This window comes from Phalacrocorax carbo, chromosome 10 (assembly GCF_963921805.1).
Source record: "Phalacrocorax carbo chromosome 10, bPhaCar2.1, whole genome shotgun sequence".
Taxonomy (NCBI): Eukaryota; Metazoa; Chordata; class Aves; order Suliformes; family Phalacrocoracidae; genus Phalacrocorax; species Phalacrocorax carbo.
This window is the reverse complement of record NC_087522.1, coordinates 11,501,255-11,527,823: the sequence shown is the minus strand read 5'-3', so window position 1 is coordinate 11,527,823 and position 26,569 is coordinate 11,501,255. Positions and strand designations below refer to the sequence as shown.

Below are 26,569 nucleotides of genomic sequence, written 5' to 3'. Positions count from 1 at the left end.
ATCACATCCCACGGACTTGCTTGGGTTGAAATTTTTCAGGAGATACTTGGCTGAATCCTGTTCCGCTGCTGGTATTTCCCCCACTCCATTAACTCTGGGAGAACATTTCAGTGAAGACAGGCAAAAGCAGCACCGAGTACCTGTCACTTGTCACTGCCTCACTCAGCAGTGGGCCTGTACTTTTCTTTATTATTTTATCACTGAAGTAGTAGTAGAAGCTTTTGCTGCCAATCATGCCCCTTGCGAGTTTCAGCCTTCAGTGAGTTTTGGTTTTCCTGACACATGCCCTGCATGCCCAGCTTTTTCAGTACTCTTCCTTTCAAGTCCGTCTTTGCTTCCATCTCCCATTTACATCCTTTTTCCATCGGTGCTCAGGTATAAGTTCCCCATTTAGTCAAGTCATTCTCCCAGTAGTCTACTACTCTCCCTCCTGCTTCCCTCAGTATCACAAAGGACCATTCTCATGTTAGGAGGAGCTTGTCTTTGAAGACATGTCCACTCTCAAACTCTTTTGCCTTTCAGAGCTGCCTTCCACAGGATCCTATATACCAGTTCCCTGAATAAGCCAGTCTGCTGCCCTGAGGCCACCCATTTGCTATCTGCCTTCCTTACTCCTCTTAGGATCTTGAACTCCACTGTGGTGGCTGCTACAGCCAAGGCTGCCAGGGATTAACACATCCCCTAGCACGTCTGTGTTTGTGAGTAGCAGGGCTAGGGGAGTGGGCCCCAGTTGGCCCATCTGTGTCAAGAGGTTGTCGCAGACTCCCTCCTGGATTTCTGTCAGCAGATGTCAGGGAGGTTAGTCTCCTGTGAGAGCCAGGGTCTGTGATCTGGAGACTTTTTCACGTTGCTTATCCTTAAGACTTAATGTACTTGTTTGCTCCTGTTGGGTGGTCTATAGCAAAACCCCACTGTTAGTGGCTGACCTCTCCTCTGATCCTGTCTCACAAGCTCAACAAACCTGATGTCTGTTCCATAGAATAGCTGCCTCTGTACATTGAGGGCAAACTCCTCTGCCTTCTTTCTTGCCTTTCTTGTTTCAGTTTAGCATGAAGCATTGTCGTTCCTCCTTCATCCCATACCTCAAGAGCAGATTTGTTTCAGAATCCCTTTGGCTGAGAGGTGGAGGAGGATGGCCACATCACTTTTATCTGCTATTTCAAAGGTCTTTTCTCTGAAGGATCCACCTTTCTTCTTATATCCATTTGCAAAGAACAAATCAATCTAGATAGCTGTGCAAGTGGTGGCAGTGGCAGGAGACTAAGCCATTGTATTAGAAATAAACTGATTACAATAGAAGAATGGTGTTGTCTGCTCTTCTAACATGCCTAGTGAATTGTGATACTACTACTACTTTTTTAATTAATATGCCTATACTTTCATTTCTCTCATTAGCTTCAGAAGCAATTGTTCATCTTGCTACCTAGTTTGATCACAAGATAAGCAGTTGTGCCTATTTATGTTTTCTTATTCATTCCCAAGGTCTGGTAGTGTGGGGCGCTTTTGTTGCATAGATTGTTATTAATTTTATAGCTGATAAAAATATTTAAGCAGTTTTACTCATTTCAGGCACTTTCAGTGATTTTTTTTTTTTTTTTTAAACTTAACCTTTCTTATCTCTTTTGAATTACTTGTGCTTCGTTCCCCTTCCTTGAAGGCAGAGGCTGTGGGGAGGGAGGGAAGCTGCAAGGAGCTGTTTTCCTGTTTGCTGGAACGAGAGCTGCTTTGTGCCATTTTGGAATTCAGCAGTGGCAAACTGGTACACCTGGTTCCAGAGGGTTGCTGCACAGAAAAGAACAAACTTCATTTAATGCATTAGATATAACTGATATACACTGTTCTTACAGCAGCTTTTCCTTCTGTCCCAGAATATTGGGAATACTTGCAGTCTTTCCAAGATACTCAGTATTATTTCAGGTGGTTGCAATGCTGTAGTAAAGGGGTCTGTGAGGAAGGACAGTAGCTTTGTAGAATATATATGATCACAATATGAATTTTGTATCCAGGCTAAAGACAAGGTCTCATTAACTTCTTGTATTCTATTATTAAAAATTATTCCTTAACATTAGACAGGTTTGCCATATACGTTTAATAGTTATCTGCCTGGTAGAACAAGCATTGTCCTTGTTTTTATGTGCCAGTATAACAATTTTTGCATATGTTCTTCCATTCACATATAGGCAGAAATAAATTTCAAATCTTTAAGTATTATGAATATGGTGCACTGCAGAAAAAAAGCATAAATTGATTTTTTTAAATTATTTTTTATTTTCCCTATACACAAACTGCTTACACCTTAATGAACAGAAGGTGGTTGGAGAGAATTAAACTGAAGCTGTCGAGTTTAAACAAAGCTGTTACAGTCTGCATGGTACAGCAGAAGAAAACATAAGGGATTGTTACCAGCCATGACACTGCATGGAAATGTGTGCACGGGGTTGTTATGAACTAGTCCAGTATCAAAAATTGAACTGTGCTTTTCAACAAAAGAAGTTGTACAATGTTTAAAATTATTTGTCTACAGAGGCTATCACTTGGTAAACCCAGCTTCTCAACTTAATTTTGTCCAAGTTTTTGGGTAGTTGGATAGCTTTTGTTTAACCCACCAATGTCAACCAAAGCCTGTGTGGTTCTCTATGGTAGGGTAACAACATGGAGTTGGTCAGAATATTTGGTACCTTAAAGCATGATAAAATGTACATGCTTTTATAAATGTCTCTTTTGTAAATGAAACAAGTTAAAATATCTGATTGTTTCAGCTTTACAGAGCTGTAGTCATACTTGATAATGTTTTCTTACTGCTCCTTGGTGTCCTTGCTGCTGTGTCTCTTGCTTTCTCTGTTGGGCCATAGCTGGATTGTAAGATCTTCCAGGATTGTGTATGTTACATATTTTCATGTTTTCACTGTGACATCCAATGTAGGTTTTGGGCAGTGAGCATAACAAAAAATGCCAGAAGGATTTCCAGACAGAATGCAGGGGTACAGCTATGGAGCTGGATGAGGTTCAGCTTCAGCTAAAGGAAGTTGTTTGAGTCTGAATGTCTAAATTGCAGTTGAGGCAGCTACATAATTTTTCCCGTATGTGTCTGTAAAATTTAAATGCGCTAAAAAGAATAGCAGTGTAGAACAACTGCTGTTAAACCCAACAGAGATCCACATGCTGAGACAACAAAGATATAGTCTTATATTTGTAATTTAACTTCAAGGACTCAAGAGGAGTGAACAACTGTCTGCTGATCTTCATGGAGAAAGTGAATTGTCATGTGCACCAGTCTTCTGCAGAGAGATGGTACCAATAGGTACAGTTTTCCATAGTTTGTTCCATAGGTGCATTACAGCCAGTTACAGGTGTAAATTGGCCGGTATAAATTGAAAACCCATGGAAAACCCCTAATCCTTTGGGAATGCCATTTCATACTTCCCTATTGCTTAAACTTCCCACATTTTTAAAGAAGGTGTTAATTATCCTGGGCAGTTACAGAATCGTCGTAAATAGGTGTCAATGCCATTGTTGCCCAAGAGCAGAGTCAGAAGAGTATTGCCATTGCTACCTATAGGCCATCGGCTAGTGTTCTTTGGGCTGGCTTTGCAATGCCACAGTCCTGGCCTGTTGGGCTTGGTGTCAGCTTGTTATGGGAACTTGTGGTGCACACTGGACCTTGGGGCTTGGTGTTGTTACTGCGAACAGTTTAAACGTGGGGTGACAGGAAAGGCTTTGCAAATAGAGTGACAAGCTGAAGACAGAGGTCCCGAGACTAAGTTGCTCATTGATAGCCTGCTACTGGTCATTGAGGCAGTGCAGACTTGAGAGCTGGAAAAAGCATAACAAGTCAGGGAGAAAGCAGCCAAGTAGCAGGGCAGAGCACCTGCTGCTCCTGGGTAGTGTCCTTGAGCACTATGCCACGTGTAGTGGTGAAAAGGTATGGACTACCTAGAAAGTCTGGTGTCCTCTAAAAAGACAAGATCATTAATCTGGGAGGGGATTGGCACTGTCACAGAATCACTGTGAGACTGCTGGAGATGCAAATGCGCTGCCTGCTTCAGCATCCCTCCCTATTTCCCTTTTCCTGCTCTCCCTTTCTTCTTCAAGCATCCCGGGCCACTACCTGCCCAGCTGGGATGTGTGGCTGTCCTGCTCTCTGCTGCTTCCAGGGACCCTGACTCTTCTGGGGCCTTCTCGCCTGCCAGCCAGCTCCCCATGACTGCATACAGTCCTGTGTGTGTGTATATGTATCTCTGGTGCCTGGTTTTTCCTCCACAAATTCTGAGTGTTTTGCTAACACTCTAACTTCTCCAGAAATCCTCAATAAAGTGTATCAGCTCAGCTTGACTAATTACAGTTTTGGGCACCTTTACGTGAAAAGCAAAACTGCTGGCTACGTGTCACCTCAAAATTATGTTACCCTATCCTGTTCTCCATACAAACAGTGTTTTTCATATAATAATACAGGTATGACATGCACCAAGATTTTTAAAAGCATGTGCCAAATATTGGGATTCTGAGTTTGTATTTAGGCAGCAATTAAGGGACATGCTTTCAAATCAGCACTTCTCTGTTTGACTTCTGCTTGACAATTTGATGATCAGGGTAGAAGATGAGTTGGGCATACTGGCTTTTCTACAGTCAGTACCTCTTATAAGCTCTGGTATGTATGCTGTAGAGAGTGAAGTTATTTATGTTCAGAATAGACGGCTTCAGAGCTGATGGTTCTGGTGTCCAGACACCAGTATGGCTTGATTTCTGTTTATAATCACTGTAACATTTGAAGGCATCCTGTCTCCTGAGAGAATTGCTAACTAGATTATCTTGAGCCTCTTTTCTGTACCCAAATTTGGTATGCAACTGCCGCAGTCCAGAATATTTCTCTTGTTTCTGTTAAATATTGAGTGCATTAATATGGCTTCCTCAAAGCATAGTTTTTATAGATACTAAATCATAAAGCGTAGGCTGCAGCATGTAATTACAAACACCTGCCTTACAGGTTAACTCTAAGAAAACTCTTTAACTTGTTCAGTTTTCTAAATCAAGGGGGAAGCACATACCATAGCAAGTGTTCCTAGTCAAAGCATTATTGTTTAAAACCTATTGTGAATGTTCCAAATTCTCTTACTCAAAAAACAGCCTTGAGCTTGACCAGGAAAGGTCAGTGAATACTTGGTTTCAGTAAGAGCTGATGTTACTACCTCCCAGGAAATGCCACCTGTATTTCCATTTTGGATCCACTAAAAAGGAACATTTTTGAGTTCCGCAACTCTTATTTATTTGATAAAGTCCACAGACATTTGCATGTGTGTGTTCTTTCTTCTTAGGAAATATTTCACAGGTGTTTAATGTGTGAACTTGTAAATTTGCAATTGTTTTGCAGTCGATTCAGCCCAATGTCCTTTCTAGGAGGCAGACTGCTGTCCTTGTACTTTATTACATCAGATATGAACTAGCTTGTTCATATTTCAATAACTGAGTTGTTGGGAGATTTGGAGATTTGCTTCTGGTGGTTTTTGCGCACAAGATGTGATATGAATGTAATGTTGAAATCTGCATGCAGATGCACAAGCTGCCATTTATACATTTGTGAACTGAATAAATTACAGATAAATGTCAGGTCCCATACAAGTTCTTAATGTTACATACAGTAAATTAGTAAGACGTTCTACAAGGGGAAAAAAATGGCTGATAATGCTTAATATCTTTGTCAAAAAGTGATTTTACCACAGTAAATCTGGCTGTGAACTGCTTTTATTATTGCTTTTAAACTATTGTTAAATAACCCATTTTGTTAAAACAAAGCAACATTAGTTAAAAAAAAAAACTTGCCAGATAAAATTAAGCTGCTCTGCTAGTCCTTAAATGAAGCATGTATTTAAGGAGATGTTTTGTAAAGTTTTAATTTTAACTAAAAATATAATAGTTCTTAAAAAAAATTTGCTTTCTCATCTAGAAGGCAAGAGCAGGAATGCTGATTTTGGATTTGTCTGTATAGCGAGTATATGATCATATTTTTAAAATGGTGTCTTAAAATATGGGTCCACTTTAAAAGTGACTGTAAGCATGTCACCTGTGCTATATTTGTGGGGTTTTTTTCCATTTGAACTGGCTGCTTCGTTTACTAACAAAAGCAAGTTTGTATATTTTTTTGAACTCCCATCAGCCTGGCACAGCTGGGGAGGAGGCAGCTGTATTCTACTGTCACATGCCTTTTCAGCAAAATTGTCTGCTAAATCCCAATTCTTGAATCTTTGTCAGTGGAGATTTATAACAGCACAAAGGAGAAAAGGTACAAATTGACTTTTTATGTGCAAGGTAGAAGCAGTGGCTTTGAAATGTTTATACTGAATCAGGCTATAGGTAAAAATTTTATTTATTGAATACATGGTAATTTTTTTATACATATGTCACTGATCAATGGGGCTTTTTTTGTACTGTCATCTAAAATAACATGAGCAGGATTTAAATTTGACCTAATTTCCTGACAATAAGGTAGCTTAATCTAAATAACCTCACTGCACCCATTTCTTTTGCTGTTGCAATCTATCAAAAATTTTAACATGCTCAGTAGGGTGGAGCCCAAACTAAAAAGATTCTTGGCTATTTTCTTCTCCAAACTCTTATGCTAGTGTTAATTAATGATGTCTAAGAACCTGGGTAAGTAGCATGTTATTTGTCAAACATCTAGTAATACCTTTTTCAAGAAATGTCACTATGGTTGCATAAATAAACATTTTATAGTAATTATCTGATTCTAGTAAAACCTAATGGAGCATTCAAAGCCTCCAAACTGCTTAGTGTGAAATTTCATTTGCTCTGATCAGCCCAAGAGCAGGAAGCATGAGAGATTCTCCATGCATGTTCGGCAATACATTGCCATCTCATGTTGCAAAGAAACCACTGGGCCATCAGAAGCAAATATTTAATCTTCAGCAGATATATACTTACTTGTATTTTAGACAATAATCTATAGTCCAGTCCACAGCTGAACTAAGGAATCCTGTTGACAGTAACTCTCTCTATATTAAAATCTTTGAGATGTAATTAATTATACAATTGTCTCAAATCATATACTTTTATGATACAGGGATCTGTACAAGTACAGTACTGAAAATCTAGTACAAGTACTAGATTATAGATATATAAATAAATATATATGGAAGCATAGTTAGATTTTTCTCCATGTTCTGGTAAAAACGTAACCTCTCAAAGTCCAGTTATAATTTATTCTCTTGCTTCTTCCTCAGCCCAGAAAGTTTCAGTTTAGCATACCATATTCTCAATTTTAGCAATTCAACTTCTATCTATGAACGTTTGAAAATGTATACATGGAGCAGACATCCACAGTGAGTTATTTATTTGGGACATCATACAGTGAATTTATCTCTGTGTTAGAATCTTTGTTGCCTTCTTTGTTTTCTTGGAATTGGATTTGCTATTTATGAGTAACTTGCACAAAGTCAGTGCTTTGGATTATGCAGGCATGGTCAGACAAGGTGACTCGGACTGTTTTTCTAGTTTAAAAGTGTTTGCTTTTTAAAAGGCACATTTCCATCCCTCTGAATTGTAAAGGATTTTCTTCTTTGGAAGTCAGTGGCAGAAGATCTAGCCCACATAATTTTGACTCAATCAAGCTGAACCAAGCCTTTTCCAGACTGCCAGCTCACATGTAGTCAGTGGAGGGTAACATGGTTGTAATGGGTAAGAACTGGGCTAGAGCATCCAGTTACCGTCTGTGGCTCTGAGCAAGCTGTGTTACCGCTCTGACGCCGGTGGACTATCTGTTTGTATTGTAAGCTCTTTGAATACCCCATAGCCAACATGAGAGTGGAACAAAGACACAGCCTGGCAAAAGATTATTTGGGCTAAGAGAGCATATTCTGAGGAAGAGGTAGTTTGTCTGAACCATTGATTCTGGCTGACATTACTGCCTTTTCATTCTGCACTTGTTCTGGTGGCAAAGATACCTTTGTAAGGGTAGATGATGCCTTAGACATCAGGAAAATTATATGTCTTTTTAAGTAATTGTACCCACTTACTGCAAACATTTCTCAGTTTAACAGCGAGGACAATTTTATCAGACTTAAGGGACTAGTGTTTCAAAGAGTTATTAGTCACACTGTAACTACTTAATATGAAACTGTAAATATGATGAAGGCCTCAGGAAGCTGTAAAATTCACACAGGTAGTCATTTGAAGAAAGTGTGAAAGATTAAAGTCTTGCTCTGTCTCTTAAAAATGAAGAGTTATGGAAACAAGACTTTCGTACCTTCAGTTTGGTTTTGTTAAGTTAGTTGTTGTAACTCCTGTAACATTGTGGTTATACAGTTACTGGAAACAAGACTTTGGTACCTTCAGCCTGTTTTTAAGTTTGTTGTAACTCCTGTAACATGGTGGTATTTTTTCCCGCTTGTGATGATTTCATCAGAAGAACAGACCCAAAGGCAGTGATGGCCTGTGCTTGATGTGACAGCTCTGCATAGCTAGGAGATGAGTAAGGATAAGAAGAGCAGAGTTGTGCTTAAGTGAAGCATAATACTTACTTTCACAGCAGAAGGTGGAACAGTAAATGCCACAAATTAGGTTGTTAAGTGGGTACCTGTGTGGCTGGCACTCAGAAAAATGTCAGCTTTTGCAGTCATTATAGTTAATGTCATGCACTGAAACTCTAGGAACAGTTGATCCCCTAATAGGCTTCCTCATTCACTTTTGGGGTTTTTTTTTCATTGCTTTAATGTAATAATTGTTAATTATTAGCTACAACTGGAGTTAATTTTCCTCTTGTTTCAATGCTTAAAGTTATAAAATAAATTTAATTTGTGTTTTCATGCAGGGAAATTCTTTAGTATGATCACTTTTTGTGTCTCAGAACAGATTATTACTTGTTTCTAATGTACTGAAAAAATCAGTCACTTACAGCTGTAGATAAATGAGTATTCCAGTTCCTGCTTTTCAGTGGAACTAATGAGATGAGGTTCTTCATAAGTTAGACTGAGTAGTCAGTTTGTCCAGTATGAACATAGTCATATTTACATTATTTTTAACTGTGATAATTTTTTTTGCACATCATAAATTTTTTTCAGCCTATTTGAATATTAGAAATATCTCTATCTAGAGAGAAGAGACATTTTAGCTATTACAGCATAGTCTAAGCCAGAAAAACCTAATTGAGAACATGATCATACTGGGTTTATTAGAATTGATCGGCTCATTCTTGCATATAGTAATTTTGAATGACGCAGTGTATTGAATTACTTCATTATGGCAGATGCTAGCAAGGAAATTTTAAATTTAAAACAAGAAACAATGTGTAGTACAGACTAATGGGAGCACCAGTAAGACTGAACTGGGTGATAGAACTGGGAGTAAGACTGACCTGGCCTGATATATCTTTTCTTTCTATGCCAGTGCCCTGTCAATTATCTCATTTTTGTAGCATCCTAGGAAAAATCAATGTGCAGTAGAAACCAAGGTGGTTTTTTTTCTAACTGTTCATGGACAGTGAGAGAATGATTGCTTTTATGGGATGGTAACAGGTAAACAAATGGGAAGAGGATAAGAGTTTGGCCATGACACTAATGAGGTGTTGCCGCTATTGATGGCAGGGGGAACATTGGGAAAAAGCAGCATGGCAAGGAATGGTGTCCGAGCTTTGTAGTGGGAAAGCTCCATCCTCATCAGTGCGCTGAAGGAATGCTGGGTTGCACTTGCAAGATCAGAGAAAACTGTGTATCAGTGTTTGAGATGTGACTAAAGTAGAGCTCAGTTAAACTTTTATTTCTGGTTGTGCATAAAAACTAGATGCAGTAAAGATGTCACTGCAGGAGGAGCCTATAAGATACAGTCTGATCTTTATGACACCATTGGTTTTGGGCCTGTGCTCTTTTCCAAGTGACAGGCGCAGCATTGGGCTGTCACTGGGTAGGGGTCAGCCAAGGGTTGCTGAGAGGGATGATGTGGGGTCTTAGTTGTAGCCCTGTTAAGCTGGAGCCAACAGCCAGGTATCCAAAATGACAGCAGAGATAAAGGCAATCCTATTTTGAACAGAAGGAGACTGCCTTCCCACAGAGGGATATAGGTAGCGGCTAAATTTGTTTCAGTGGAGGTACTTACAAAAGAGAATGCTGTGAATATTGCCTTGGACTCCCCTCTTCTCTAGAAAGTTAGGGAATTTTATTGGGGAAAGTCCTCTAACTGGCATGCAAAAGGCATAGAGCAACTGCAGACAGTCATGAAAACCAAAAAAGAAGAGTAACAGCTCAAGAGCAGGAAAGTGCCCAAAATAATCAGACTCTTTGATTAAAGCAGTTGTGATGCACTGTAAGGCCTAGGAAAATACACAAATCTGTCTTTTGTTTGTTTATAACAATCATGTGCTTGCTTCCAACAAGAATTACTTGTCTTTTGATGTGAGAGTAATTCTCCTGGTATCATAATAAATTACAGAAGGAATGGGCCCAATGTTTTTATAAGTTCCATTTTCATCAGTGGTGCCTTGACATTCTTTATTTTGCCTTTATGAGATTTAGTTACTATTTCTATTTGATATTTTATGTAGTATTTTAATCTACAATTTAGCTCTTACCTGTTCTTTGATAATCAATCTCTTGGGCTAAATGTTAGGAAGATTACAGTTGCTGTATCAGGGCTTTTCAAGAGTGTTGCTCACATAAAAGCTCATAGTTAAACAATTTTCCTTTTAACTTCTTTTTCAAACTGAAAATTTGTGCTTTCCTTTAAAAATTATGTGTTTGCAACTCCTCTAAGTTTGGGACACTTTTAAGATACATTTAGAAATCCAGGAAATGATTGTGCTACGTTCTGATGTTAAATAGGCTGAAGACATCTTGGGTAGCTTCATCTTAGAAGTGCCTGTGCTGGTCTTCAGCCTAAGCCAGGTGAAGATGTTGCAGAGACAGAGACCACTGTAACTTAGTGCAAAGCACCAGTGAGGATGTAAACACATACTCTGGCTCATTTAGGGCCCCCCTTGCCAAACTTTTAGAGTCAGATGTTAGGTCCACTTTTTTTTTTTTCATGTCTACGGCCTTTCCTGTAGCAAAAATGACACAGAACTGTCTGTGTCAACATTTGCAGAACAGGTAAACAAGAGATACTGTTCTGGCTCCTGAGAAAACCCACTCCCAAAAGGAGGTTTAGAGGCAGCAGCAACATCACTATCACAGGTCAAGTTGCAGCAGTTCTGTCCTGCAGCTGAGTCAGCTTGTGCCAACCAGATCCCTGAACATGACTTCTTGGGTGATATTCAGAGAGTAGAAAGTTTCCTGAAATGCAGTGTCATCACATAATATTGAGTAATTGACCTCTGACGGTCCTCTTCTCTGTGAATTTATGACCAATAGCTTTGATCATTAAAAGAAGTTGGATTACCTCACTAGAACTTCCATCTCTTGGAAAATGACACGAGTTGGAGGTCCAGGCCAACACCCTCACCGTTCCCACCATATCTGTTTCCCCTCACAAGGACTGGCAGTCTTCTCCTGCCTTGGGGGGCAGTACTGGAAGTTCTACTAACACCGACAAGAAATGCCTGGAGTTCCCACCTAATAATGCCGTTATAACCTCATCTTTCCCTCTCATAATTCATATCAGGAGAAAAAAATGGGTGCTACTGAAAATTGCTAATTTTTCATTTGGAATACTTTTGGGGAAAAAAGTTACAATGTTGGTGGAGGTCACTGTAAGTGAAGAATTGCCTCAGATGCAAAAATTGCAATCAGCGTGCATTGCAGAGACATGGTCTGGGGGTAAACAGTGCTTCAAACTGGTTTTATAGCTAGTGCGTTAAAAAAAACCAAACTAAATACTTTGTTATAGAGGTGCTCTATTCTGTGGAATACCAAAGTAAATTGTCACTGTCAATTAGTAGCTAAAGGTTTACTTCTTTGGCAGAATCATTGCTCTGCCTTTTCCCACCTTTATCTCCCTGGGTTTCTCCTGTTTTGAAGTTGTTTTGACCTTCCACCAAGAACACGCCAAGCCAAGATACAGTAGTCCTAAAATAATCCTCACTTCGTATGATTTCCTAGACTCTTTGGGCAAAGAACTTGTTTTCCATTTTAAGCAATCTGTTTTCTGCAGTGAAACACTGGATATGTGTCTCTGTTGCTATAGAAATAATATTGCATTAAATGAGGGAACCAGTGCCCTGCTGTCGACAAATCTAAGTGTTAGTCTCTAGAGCTTGAATTTCACCACTGGGAAGAGGTATACATGATTCTACAAATTATTTCTGTAACTTATGCATAAATGTCTTTATACGCTGAAACTGTTAGCTAAATTTCCCAAAGTGATAGCATGGAGATTAACATGGTGTAATGTGTTTACATATATCTTAAGAGAGCCTTCCCCCTTGCTTTTTCCCTGCCCCCCTCCCCCGTACATTTTCATATTCATAGCTTGACATTTCCAGATCTTTGCACAGGAAGGTGGGGAGTGGCAGGAAAAGCAGCTTTCTCAGCCTGGTTCCCTACCCCATGGACAATGAAGTGTGCCAGGTTTATTTAAGTTTTTGTTTTTATTTTTTAAAATCCATCTCTTCCAGGTAACATGAGCTGTCATTTGCCCTGTTTTGTTTTTTTTCTAGGATTAATAAGGATCTCTTCCATAACTGGAGGGACAGCCTAAACTGATCACAGTCCTGGTACATTCATGTACCCCACAAACTGGAGTGGACTATCCTGGGTATCATGTGTCCAGTATTTCTCCAGTTACTCAAAGATTTTGTTATAGTAACTTTCTACCCTGTACAGCAGTTAAAGACGAGTGTGTTGTGGATTTCGACTTTAGGCACCACATATCAAATCTCACATCTGTCTTTATATTTAGACATAATTTAGACATAATATTGTTTTTTTCCCAGTATTTTTCTAAAACTGTGGAATTCTGGTAACAGCAATGAGGTGGTACCTAAGCTTCTATCTCTAGGGTATGGAAAAAGAATTGAAATCTTTGCTAATAATAGTAACTAAGTCAGTGTTTGTCAACATATTGATCGTAAGTATTTTGAAGAAACATGGAGGGAAAAAAACCTTTTATCTCATAGTTACATTACAGGAGCCCTTCTAATACATTTCTATGTATAATATATATGTGTAGTAATGAACACAGAACACAATTTAAAAATACATGAGATTGATCTGCATAGACCTGTATGCAAATGTATGTTGTAAAGCTGATTTCAGAGTTCTTGTAAAAATGCTGTTACCACTTCTTCATTAAAAAAATGCAGTTGCTATTTGTGAAATGGGCCTATGTTAGATATATGTTAGGTATTGCAGGACAAAATGCAATTTATAAATGTTCAATTTAATTCATGAGTAATAAGCATTTCAGTGGCCTCTGATCAAAGATTACACTTTAGAAAACTTAAAAAAACCTCTGTCATCATTAGAATAAAATAAATGCTTTTTTAAAAATTCCTTTCTAATTTTTTTCCAGTGATTTGTAAATTAATCTAGCAATTAGATAAACCTTCCTAGACAAGGACAAATTTCTGACAACCAGAAGAGTAACTGTCTGGGTATGCATATTAATATAAAAGCAGAGATGCAAGAAAAGCTAGCAAAGTATGCAGTTACCTTTCTTTGAAATTAATGCCATGCTCATTATTAAAACAGACTCATCATATAAACAAGTCACCACAAGACACTAATTATATTTTTGCTGTTAAAGTAGTTCTTGTAATGAAAAAAAACCCCAACAACCCTTAATTCCTTTGCACAGCCATATAATATAACCCAGAAATTGACCCAGTTTTTACCCATGTGTAAAGCTGTTACACCATCCAAGGCTGCTTCATTTTTTTGCCATATCATCAGTCTATAGATGAAAAGAATCAGCCTGCTAAAAATTTTGGTGCAAAACACTGACCGTTATATCACCTACTGCTACGCTCTCTGTTGGTTCCTATCCAGAGCCTTGCTTAAGGCAAGTTATTGAAAATGGCTAAGTACTTGATAAGGGAGGGAAGGAAGCAGAAGGGAAGGGGTTGAGCGAACATACAATATTAAAGTGAAGCTGTATTTTAAATCCCTGCATATTACCATGATCGCATCCAATATAGAATATTTTCTTACTGTGCATATTTCCATAAACAAAGGCTAACAATGAGGGTAGGAAAAGGTAGCATAAACACTAAAATGTGTTGGTTTTTTTTCTGTAGGAACTCAGTGGAGAAAGGACCAAGAGCAAGATTTAAAGAACGTTCTGAAGAACACTGACCAGGACATCCCATTGGTATTTGTCAGTGGAAATCATGATATTGGCAATACTCCAACAAGAGGAACAATAGATAATTATTGCAAGAACTGGGGAGATGACTACTTCAGCTTTTGGGTTGGAGGTGTTTTCTTTCTTGTGCTGAATTCTCAGTTATACTTTGATTCTTCCAAATGCCCTGAGTTAAAGCAAGCCCAGGATGTGTGGCTCAATGAGCAACTGGCTGTCGCTGAAAAACATAAATGCAAGCATATAATAGTATTTCAACACATCCCTCTGTTTCTGAGAAAACCTGATGAAGACCACAATTATTTCAACTTGGAAAAATCAGTTCGTCAAGAGATAATGGAAAAGTTTCATAAAGCAGGTATTTTCTCAAATTTTCCTATTTTTGAATTTTTGTTTCAAATTGTTAATGGCTGTGCTGCCAGACAAAATACATTTAACTTAAATGCTACTGTTTTCAAGGAATTTTAGATAGTGCTTATAAGCCTTATTGTTCCCCGTATGTCAAAATTATCAACTGAATCTAATCACCTGTAAAAAGTACCAAACAAAATTTAAAACTCTGAGGGAAGAGTTAAAAACTATTTTAAGTAAAAAGCAAAGATTCCATTTTGCAAGTACTGATAGATGTAAGGCAACCTGCATTTTTCCTGCCTAAGGAGTGGAAGATCAGGTGTTGCCACAGGAGAAAAACACAGAATTTGTTTTTTACATAAAACATGGAAATAGAATTCAGAATTACCTTGGAGGTTGTTTTCTCCCACACTGAGCCAATTTTAACCAAGAGTGTAATGTACTCCAGATTTATTCAGTGTTTAAAACAGTCTTGCTCTCCTAAGTTCAATCTTTTGCATATCCATTACTAATAGGGGCCATTTCTGGGATGAAGGGCAGGTGGCACATGCGCTGAACCAGTATGACACTTGAGTGCCACGGAGACAGACACAGTACACAGCTACTCCTCCATGCTGTTCCCATTGTTTCCCATTAATCGCTTCATGTTCCTGGGGTGTGCTCATCCCTCAAAATTTCCTGCCAGCCTGCCATCACCATGTCAGAGTATCATTTTCTCTGTCTCTATAAGAGAGCATGTTATTTGGATTACTGAACAATGCAAATTGTTTATGACATTGTTCCTAATTCACCACAAAATTGTTGAGCCTGGACTCCTCTAAAACCAGCCTAATTTCCAAGCTCTAAGTCTCCTACTGTTTCCAATCAGTGGGGCCAAAATTCACAGCTATCTGAAGGCTCTCCAGCAGACTGACATATTTCCAGTTTCAAGATTTACAAGTGGGTTTTTTCCCATAAGGAGACACACTGAGAATACCTCATAATATCTTTTTTAATAGCGTAATGACTGCTCACGTACTGTTGGCTAAAAACACATCCTAGTTCACTGGAGAACTTGTTAGAAGTACATTGCCGTACAGGTGTATCCCAGTAAATAACATTAATGTGGAAACCAAAGCAGTTCTGTTGTAGAGTTTTCTGTCATCCAAATGGTTTACTAACATTTGGCAACACAGAACTGGGAATATAATCAAGAGATAAAAGAAATTATGCAAAACATTATCGTTGTAACATTTATCATTGCTAACGTTATCATGGTTCTTAGAGGGACATTTCAGACTGCTTCTCCTAATGTGTATCCAGAGGCTTAACCAAAAGTTGGGTGGGCTTCAAATGATGGGGGAAAGGAAGAGGGAAAGGGAAGCCAGCAATACAATACAACTCCATGGAAGAAATTCCCAAACTCTTTCTGTGCCAGCATCCCATTTGTAGCTTCCCTCCATCATTTCCCATTATGTCCCTCGTTCCCATCCCTAAAAATCCTCCCAGAATGACATGTTGTTTGATTCTGTCATGAATATGTTAAAACATTGATCTTTTGCTTGCTGTTTTATATAATAAGTAACTGACTCAATAAGTAGTGTTCACAATCCAGTAATCAAACATTTTGCTAGTTAAATGAATAGAGAGCAAGCAGCTCAGTGTAACTCAGAGTGCCAAGAAAAAGTAGCTGAATCAAAAGTTGGCTCAGAGTTTCCTTAGTAACGGGTGCGTTCTGTTTCTATTTTATTATTCAATTGAAGAACAGTCTTTGTAAGACCACAAAATGTTATCAGTGGATTGCAAACAGGCAGCTGTCATGGTAGGATAGATGCACAGATATGCAATGACTCCACTTATTTTCTGACTCTCTGCCAAAGAATAATCGATTTCAGCATATCATTAGATATGAAGTTGTTTTTCCCCCAGTTTACTTCATACATTCTTGGAAGATTAAAACACAGAGTATTGCTAATGAAATGCCAATCTACTTTGCCTTTGTTTGGTTTTGGCTTTTTTTTTTTATTATGAGTGACTTGCAGTTTAAGAAAGCTAACCCCTTATGGCACTTCATTTAGAAATTCAGTATAACTATTTATTCTGAAAAAAGAAACTAAGTCTGCCTTTTTAATGAGTTCACCAGACTGCCACTATTCTTCTTCCCTTGACCTGTCACCAGTCTTTCCTTCCCTCTGCTCTCTCGCTCTCTGATTCAGTGTTTCCAACCACAGTAAAGGTTTGTTATGTAATAATGAACAAATATTTGTAGAATGTGCATGTTTTAGGGGTTGCTGTGTTTGGCAATGTGATGTTATTAGATGGACATCATATTTCATTTATTGACGACCCAGGATCGGACCTAGAACTATCCCAGTTTGCATGTTTATACTTTTTCTAAAAGCATCAAGCACAGAACCATAACTCCAATGGTTAGAGAGAGACAGGAAAGGAAAGGCAATTTAGTAATTCAGATCTTTCCGTGAACAAATAAATTCATATGGATACCTGTAGGAAATAATCAGATACTTAAAGTATAGCAATATTACACAGGTGCTTTAATCTGAGGTATGCAACTGCAGAAAATTATTTTGCATTCCGAGCCCAGATCTTCTGTAGTTATTCTCTTCTAATCACTTACATATTACATAACGTTTTTGGTTTAAGTATCTGCTCATTACAAGCAAAGATAAAAGACTAGCTGTAGAGGCTACATCTGGTATGAAATACTGAATTACATTTCTCGCATTAGAAGTGTCCTTAACACTTGGGCTAATTAAAGATAAAATCATGTCCTTATGATAAATATTTATAAATTGAAAATCTGGCACTTGTAAATATGTATTACTACTATGCAAAGTTAAACCATACTTGTAAGCTGCATGTCTAAGAAATCCGCCTTGCCCAATTTTTCTTTAAATGCATTATAACAAGTATTGTCCTTGAAAAAGTTATTTCAATGACAGTGAAAATCAACTCAGTTGAGAATATAGTTTATCATTTAAGTGAAAATTTATTTCTGAAATCATATTTGTATAACTTCTGAAAGTTTAGCCTCAGTTGTCAAAGCTCTGCCTCCTCTACATGCAGAAGCTAAATACAGAAAAAACCTGTGTGCAAGAACTGTGAATGAGCTGACCTGACATTCTCATCTGTGAGATCTGCTGGAGTCAATCAACTCTGCTGAGTGAAACGCATGTTCAGCTTTTAAGAATTTTAGAGTGCTGATACAAACAGGTTTGCTCATAGCTTTGCAGTGAAAATAAAGAATCTGGGTAGTGGTCTAGCCAAAAATCTGGTGTGCGTGTAATGTGTCTTTGATAAACATTAAGTAAATTAGATTTTAAATGAAGCAGTTTATATAACAGAAGACATTCTTTTTCTTTCATATCTCATTCCGATATAATTTTCTTAGGATGTGAAAGTTTTTTCTATGACCTGAAAAGTATGGATATTTTTGTTGAGCTATGGACAATCTTTTGAAGACTTTTTGTCCTGTGAACTGTCACTGACACACTGAAATTACTTAATTACTTAACACAATACAGTAATAAATGTTTCCTAATGGCCCTAATGAACTAAAACATTTAAGCAAATGTCTGAACTTGTTGGATAAAACTTAAATTAATAGCTGGTTTTTCACCAACAAAGTTGAGAAAAGAATTTTTGGTTCAGAGTGAGATGAAGAGTATAGGTGCTCTATCTAGCTGAGAGATTTTGCATCCAAGAATCACTAGATGACAGAGATAAAATATAGAAAGAGATTCCCTGCAGTCTCCAGCTTCTTTTAACTAAAAAGTTTTAAGTTCATCTAAATGTCTTCAAAGTAGTTTTTCAGATGTGGTTAAAATACTTCATTTGTACATACAAGGAAAAATAACAACCTAACTTTATTAAATGGCATATTTTTTCATTATATTTGTGATTGCAGGTGCTGTAACTTCTAACACCTTTACTCATTAAAAGAGTATGATACCTTCGTTGTCCTCTTAGAAATGTTATGACAGGAGAGTAGTATTAAAGGATGAAGCAGTTTTCTGCACATCCACAGCTGAGATATATTTGAGCACTAAATTAAAACATGGAGTGCTGAAAGCTGTTGTTTCTAAAATTTACCAGACAACATATGCTATGTTTCATTATTTTCTTTGTTGTGTAATCAAAGTTGACAAGGGAGTAATATTTTCTTCTTCCTGCCATTGAGACCTTGATTTTGACAAAGCCCATACACTGAGTAATCTGAGTGCTTGCTTATGTGTCACTTTGTCAGTATTTCAGATAATTTAGATTTAACCACTCTTGGCTTAAGTGATTTAGATCAACCTCTTTCAACCTTGAAATTATGCACTCATGATACAGGTAGAGTGACCAAATTTTGTGTCTTCTGTGTCACTGTGCAGGAACAGTGTTTTTTAAGACCGCTCCCCAGCTATGATTATGTACTCTAGCGTATACACAGGCATAGACTTCTTTTTCAGGAATCCAGCAGCAAGTACAAAATACATTTATTTAGTACAGTCTGTAATGACATTAAGCAATATTTGTTCTCAGATAAATCTTTGAAATCTGTTTTCTTCACTGGGCTGTAGTTTTGGCTGATAAAAAATGCTTTGGATCCTTAGAGCATATGGCAAGCCACGATTGTTTGGGTTTAAGGTCGGGTCTATCAGGAAGCTTCACTTTCAAATGGAAAAAAGTAGCAAAGCCAGGAAATAAATTCCACCTAAAGGTTGCAAGAGGCATTCACAAAAATTAACTTGAAGTACAGAGTGACTTTCTACAGATGGCACCTCTAAAGGCTTATTTAGACCAGCACTCTTGATTAGGTGATCTGGAATCACCTTCTAGCTGTGCCTGTTGTTTCTCCTGTGATTATATAGGAAAAAAAGCAAGACTAAGATCCTTTTCTATATAGCTGGATTCAGTTTTGTCCTATATAAAAATACTTCTGACATAGATACCCTTTGCAAACTGATATCTTGTCTCACACTTACACAGACCCACTGACTACCAGTTGCATCAAGCTCTGGATTCTTTAGTCCACAAAGCAAATTTAAGGAAGAGTTTTTCTGCAAGTTTGCAGGATCATGTTTGCAAACAGCAGTGCATGGGATATTTTTGTGTAGATGCTGTGAATTCTGATTATTCAGTTCTATTTTATTCACACAACTCATCTGATGAAGAAGGTAAGATAACAGAGCTACACAAGATAATTCTATAATGTTGTTATTCAAGGTTGATTGAAGAGGTTATCAAATGGAGGGTGATGATCCCTGACACTTACGAGTGGGACTATTTCCTGCTACTGAAGGTCTGTTCATAAGAAATGATTGGGGTTTTTTGGAGAACAGGGTCTGAGCACTGAACTGACTGAGTTCAGGCACTAAGCACTGCCTGAGTACTGAACAGTTTTGTTCACAGTGCTGTGACTGATGCTTTCACATCTTTCTTTGCTGCTGTAACACCTGCTTGGCAGCTGGGGTGATGTGAGCACTCTCAAATTGCAATGAGAGAAAATCAATTCAAATCCACACGAGAGATTTTGTTTACAAAGACTACGAAATACTATCATTTGCTTTGTAGCACAACAGTCTTGAAAAAAATTATGTACACCACCTGCCCAGGGGAGAAAAAAGGTACAGCCAAAAATGCCTATGGTTAACATGTGCTCTTGTAGAGAAGCTCAAAGAACGTCACTTTGGAGTGCAAAATTGTTCTGAGAACAGGTATTACTGTTGAACCAACCACATAGTTCAGTGGTTCAAAAAGCAGCTGTACAGTGCAAGTGAAAGGAAGAAGGAAAAGCCAGTTTGTGACTGGTACTCCAGAGGAAGTGCTTAAGATCAATTTATTGTTGTGACTTAAATGGTTGTATTTGCCAGAAACGTTGCCTTTTAAAAAATATGTATCTACACATTCATCACTGGAAGGAGTAACCAGGGAACTACAGGCCTGTCAGCCTGACCTCAGTACTGGGGAAGATTATGGAGCGATATATCTTGAGTGAGCTCACTAGGCAAGTGCAGGACAACCAGCAGATCAGGCCCAGCCTGTATGGGTTCATGAAAGGCAGGTCCTGCCTGACCAGCCTGATGTTCTTCTGTGATCAGTTGACCCACCTAGGGGATGAGGGAAAGGCTGTGGATGTTATCGACCTGGACTTTAGCAAAGCCTTTGACACTGTCTCGCACAGTATCCTCCTAGAGAAGCTGGCGGCTCATGGCTTGGACAGGTGTGCTCTTCACTGGGTAAAAAACTGGCTGGATGACTGAGCCCAGAGAGTTGTGGAGAACAGAGCCAAATCCAGTTGGCAGCCAGTCACGAGCGGGGCTCCCCAGGGCTCAGTGTTGGGGCCAGTCTTGTTTAATATCAGTGATCTGGATGAGGGGATCGAGTGCACCCTCAGTAAGTTTGCAGACAACACCAAGTTGGGTGGGAGTCTCTGCAGAGGGATCCAGACAGGCTGGATCAATGGGCTGAGGTCAATTGTATGAGCTTTAACAAGGCCAAGTGCCAGGTCCTGCACTTTGGTCATAACAACCCCATGCAATACTACAGGCTTGGGGAAGAGTGGCTGGAGAGCTGTCTGGCGGAGAAGGACCTGGGGGTGTTGGCTGACAGCCAGCTGAACATGAGCCAGCAGTGTGCCCAGGTGGCCAAGGAGGCCAACAGCATCCTGGCTTGTATCAGCAATAGTGTGGCCAGCGCAGGAGTAAGGAAGTGATTTTGCCCGTGTACTTGGCACTGGTGAGACCACACCTCGAATATTGCATTCAGTTTTGGGCCCCTCACTACACGAGGGATATTGAGTTGCTGGAGCATGTCCAAGGAAGGGCAATGGAGCTGGTGAAGGGTCTGGAGAGGAAGTCTTATGAGGAGAGGTGGAGGGAACTGGGGTTGTTTGGCCTGGAAAAAAGGAGGCTGAGGGGGAGACCTTATCACTCTCTGCAACTACCTGAAAGGAGGTTGTAGCAAGGTGGGGGTTGGTCCTTTCTCCCAGGTTACTAGCAATAGAAGGAGAGAAAATGGCCTCAAGGTGCATCAGGGGAGGTTTACATTGGATATTAGGAAAAATTTCTTTACTGAAAGAGTGGTCAGGCATTGGAACAGGCTGCCCAGAGAGGTGGTGGAATCACCATCCCTGGATGTATTTAAAAGACATGTAGGCGCAGCACTTCGGGGCATGGTTTAGGAGACGTGGTAGTGTTCTGTTGACGGTTGGACTTGATGATCTTAAGGGTCTTTTCCAACCTTAATGATTCTATGATTCTATACATGTGTGTGGGTTTACACACACACACGTCTTTTATAGTAGCATCTCCCTGTACCTGGATACTACTTATTTTGTTCTCCTGCCTATGGAAAATCTGAAAGGGTACTACAGTGTTGATAACACTCAGGTTTTTTACTCAGTACAATTTCATTTCTTTACAGAACTGCTTCTCCACCTATTTGCTTCCATTTTGGCTCTACTGCTGCTCCTCTCTAGCTCCTGCAGTTTTGGGAACAAATATATATAGGATCAGCTCTTGCTAGTATATCCTCTTTCTTCAGTCCTTGATTGAGCAGTGAAGTCGTGAAGTCCTTGATTTGACCAGTGAAGTGGTGATTTTTAGATAAGCATAATTCTATTTTAAATGTAATTTTATCATGAAACTTGAACAGCTAACATAAAAGCAGAGTAACTAGACCAGAATGACAATCCCTATAGCCCAGTCTTCTGCTTTTCCTACTAGCTAAACCATGGTGAAGAGCACAAGACAGCAAAGTGCATAATGGTATTTCTTCCAAGTACTCTTCCTATCTCCAACAATTTTCTTTCAGGGACTCACTGTATCATATTAATGTTAACAATAGAGTGCAATTTAGTGATTCTTTTATAGATTTGTTCAGTTGATTTTTGAAAACACTCAGCTTTCACAGCGGTCTGAGGGAGGGAGCTTCATGTTTCACAGCTATGTGAAGAAATGCCTCCTTTTGTTTGCTTTGAACTTCACCTGTAGTCTGTATGGAGAGCCATAAATCTGTAAATGAAATGCAGTGATCATTGCTTAATGTTTGCAGTTACTGTAAAAAATAGTTCATTAGTCAGCACTTAAAGGGTGATAATCTGGACCATGTGATAAATTTCATTGCTCAGTCAGAACCACTTTTTTCCCCAAATTATCTACAGAGTGCATGGGAGGAGAAGCAAGGTCTGTACTGTACCCATTACATATTTATTATGTCATTCATATTGCACTAATTTGGCCTTCTCGTTCTCTTACAGTCTCATTTGCTTTTGCTGAGAAAAGCATTTATTTAATTGAAGGCTCAGTCTAAATAAAGCATGCTACTGATTGCCTGTGCTGATTATTCGAGGCATTCTCTTCCTAATTTGGAAAATCTGCTTGCTTTTCTTTGGTTTATTTTTATATTGGTAATTTTCTTCCTATATTTTTAAACTGTCCGTAGTGCTGGGTTGAGCAGTTTGATTTCCAACTGAGGCTAGGACAGTTGCATTTTGGACACAGCAAACCTGCCTCAAAATGGGTTTTGTGTGTTAGGAACTGGAGTTGGAAAAGAGTTTCTTCTGAATTCAGGGTTTTTTGGAAGCAAGCCACGGAAGTGATTGCAATTATAGAAATTGGAGTCAGACACTCCTGGAATTTAAACTAGTTCAAGTCTGAATTCCAGCACAGTATCATCTGATTGTGTGAGAAAAATTGTTTTCTAGGTGCATGTTTCTTTATGATATTTTTTTAATATTTCAAGATAAATGTGGGTGCATTATTTTCCATCCTGTTTTAACTTATTTGGATTTCTGTAATCATTGCAGCTAGATTTCCTTTGACATTGGGGCTCAGTCTGGATTTCTTGAATTAAACTAGCAAACATCAAAATTCTCAAGAAGTTAGGAAAACAAATGAATTTCACAAAATCTTACTGTTGCACTGGAGATTTTCCCTGTTACCTCATCTTTCATATAGCAAGCTAGTATGTACTATCACTTCAGATCTCATTAATATTGTCATGTGCAACGTTCCACTGCAGTTCTTTTATTCTTATAAGCTGTTGAACTCTGCCACTACCAGAAGCTGGAGACTTAAGACAACGTTCACAATTCGGTAGAGGAAATGTTGCCAGTAAAAAGCAAGTGTCTCCTTCACATTGTTATTGAAATGCCACTCTGTGGGAAGACAATTGATGCTTATGACAACACTTGAACAGTGCAAGCTTTCTGAGCGATCTTCAAAAGGGCACACTTGATTTTATTTACTTATTTTTTAAACCAGGGACTTTGAAAGCCCATGCATCCTATGCATGCAGACTATCACCTTGCCAGGCTCAGGTGTCAAATCATCCTGAATGCCCCTACTCAGACATGGTCTTGATTGCCTAGCGGTGATTTCTCCCACAGGGAGAGGGACATGGCCACCCCTCCTCATTCACAGAGGAAACTGTTCTCTCCCCTCAGTCCTACCTTTATGGGGACAGCCAGCCGTTGTATTTTTAATAACAATGTTTATGTGGTAAAAAAAAAAAAAAAAAACAACAGAGAGAAAAAGGGGACAAAATACAAAATTTTAAAAAGCACATTACAGTTCAGTAGCATAATGTTATGGAATATACCTGTTGTCTGTTTGGTAAAGCAAAAAAATGACTCGGCTAGCATTTCACTTTTAAAATGGAGACATTTTATAATGACTTAACTACTCCTTAAACAGAAAGGCTGGTCAAAACACTGATTAAAAAAGATGTGGTTGTCTGTTGGTCCACATAGGGAAGGCAGGCCATAGTCCCCTTTCTTTCCTGCCCCAAATGGAGTTGAAAACATGCCCAGTCTTCAACATCCTTGCATTTTTTCTATGCTACAGAATACAACAGCAGTGGAGTACTAAGTAAGGGAGAAGAGTCTGGGAATTACAGGACTGCAGCTGTACAATAAGCTAAGACTGGGATATAATCACTCTCAGGGGTATTATCTGTGAGGCACAGCTAAATGCCTTTGTTCTCTTACAGTGCAGTTATGTCAAAATCATGCTGACCCTTTTTCCTGGTGCTGCAGAACTGTTGTTTAGAAGGATTTCTCTGACTGATAAACTATAATTTGTAGGAAGAAGATATACCGCTTATAAAATTCTGTGAAATAACTTTAGCTGCTCCTGCTAACAAACTGCCTTCTGCACAATATTCAGAATGTAGTATCTTTTCATGTAATGAACTATTTTCTCATCTGATTTTTGTCAGCATAAAATCAACAGCATGCTAACAACAGTGGGGTAGCTAAAGTTTTCTTTCAAATTTTTTTCAGTATCATCAGGCCTGAAAGAGGTAGTGAATGTTTCATATTTCAGTTTCTTTCAGAACATTGTTCTGCTTTGGGTTGTTTGGGAACTCAGAAGTGCTGTAAGATAGTCATCATTACTGAGAATAATTGCTTCTAAATCAGTTACTGCAGTCTGCGGGGATGAGGGGGTTGCATACATGCAGTTGCTCCTGAGCCTGGTTGGCCTGGTCATCCCTTTCTGTACCAATCTTTTCGATGAAGCATCCAAAGCAAATCTCAGATACTTGTTTAGGTCTCTTTCGCTATTAGGCCAGTGCGTTAGTTTAATAGTACCCATTACACCACCTCTGTAAGAAAAGACCTTTTTAATACAGTGTGCAGGTTTGGTTCACAAAGCGTGAAGAGAGAACCAAGAGAAAATGGGAAATGCCGGTAAAAATCATCCATCTTACCAGAGGTGTTAAACTGAGAAAGATGCAAATCAACAAGAGCTTGCTGAAGCTCTTGCGATGACTACTTCTTTGGTGAGCTGGCTTTAGAAAGCAGACACTGGAAATAATTCAGAGATGCTTTTGAATTTTCTGTTCAGAAATGTCTGCAGTAGAAACAATGAGCAAAGCATTCATGCCATGATTTTGACTTGGAAAAAGGTATCCAAATTAAAATTGGAATTTTTTTTAAAAAGCGAGTTGTGCTTGAATGATTCTACTTATGAATGAACATCCAGATAGCATCAAAGGTAGCATGCTGAATTACACGAGCTATTCATTACCCTCCTCAGCACTTACCTCTTGCCTTGCCGCAGCCACTGTTAAGCCTTACAGCCTTATGAACTGACATAATGCAGTGTGTGAATTAGCATAAAATCAAAGTATTTATGAAACACATTTCATGGTCAAGCTAATGAAGATTCTAAGGATTATCAGCATATATAAGTATTACTTCTCTTCACATGACTCTGGAACAATCCATGTTTTGGTTGGTTGTTACATCATATATTATTTATGCTAACTAGGCTGCTTTGCTCTCACAGAATTTGTACCATAATAGGTATTTCATTATTCAGTAGGAATGCATTATTCTACAGGGAAAAAGAGTTATGATAGATCTTTGGAAACAGTAAATCCTTTTGTCTTTCAGATTCAGCTTTGTCAGATCAAAACTAAAAAGGACTTCATGTGCTTGATCAGAAAATGATGGTAAATTGCATGCTGGCAGGAGGACATCTTTGGTTTACTGAAATAGGAATCAATTCCTGTATTTAAACCTTTTTTTACAGAGACACTGATTTTTTCACAGATTGATTGATTCTGAAAACTCATGTTTGGTGTGCAGGCACGAAGCTCGTTGGGTTTAGGTGTTTTCGTGATGCAAGTACAGTTTTAGAACAGACAGAGCAAGGCCTGGTGTCCAACACTGGATGGTGCCCATCCTGAGTCTCTGCCTTCCGGCCATGTTCTGATCAAAAATGAATTTGGAAGTTCAGGCCTTTTTTCCCTAGAAGATACTCGGTAACTGTTGCAGTTATGTGGTCTGACATCAGGCGATGATGATCACAGAGATAGTGTGTGTGGTTTGTTCTGGTTTGTTTTGGTTTTTTTATAGTAACTACCTGGACAGTTTTTTACTTTATTATGCTTTTAAGCCCTTTTTTTCCTTTTAATGAATAATCCATTAGGTATGAATAGCATCTTGCAGTAATGGATCGTGCTTTTTGGTTAATGGATACTGTGA

General features: G+C 38.7%; 2 protein-coding genes across 3 annotated transcripts in view; one reads left to right on the top strand and one right to left on the bottom strand.

Moving 5' to 3' along the window:
- The window catches only part of SNX29 (sorting nexin 29), a 246,919-nt gene that overhangs the window by 28,258 nt on the left and 192,092 nt on the right, over nucleotides 1-26,569 (bottom strand). The gene's annotated exons all lie outside the window — the stretch shown is intronic.
- Nucleotides 1-26,569, top strand: part of CPPED1 (calcineurin like phosphoesterase domain containing 1) — a 53,197-nt gene that overhangs the window by 16,897 nt on the left and 9,731 nt on the right. Inside the window, exon 3 of the mRNA XM_064461865.1 lies at nucleotides 14,174-14,596. Within this exon, the coding sequence (XP_064317935.1) occupies nucleotides 14,174-14,596 (423 nt within the window). The remainder of the gene's footprint in view (nucleotides 1-14,173; nucleotides 14,597-26,569) is intronic.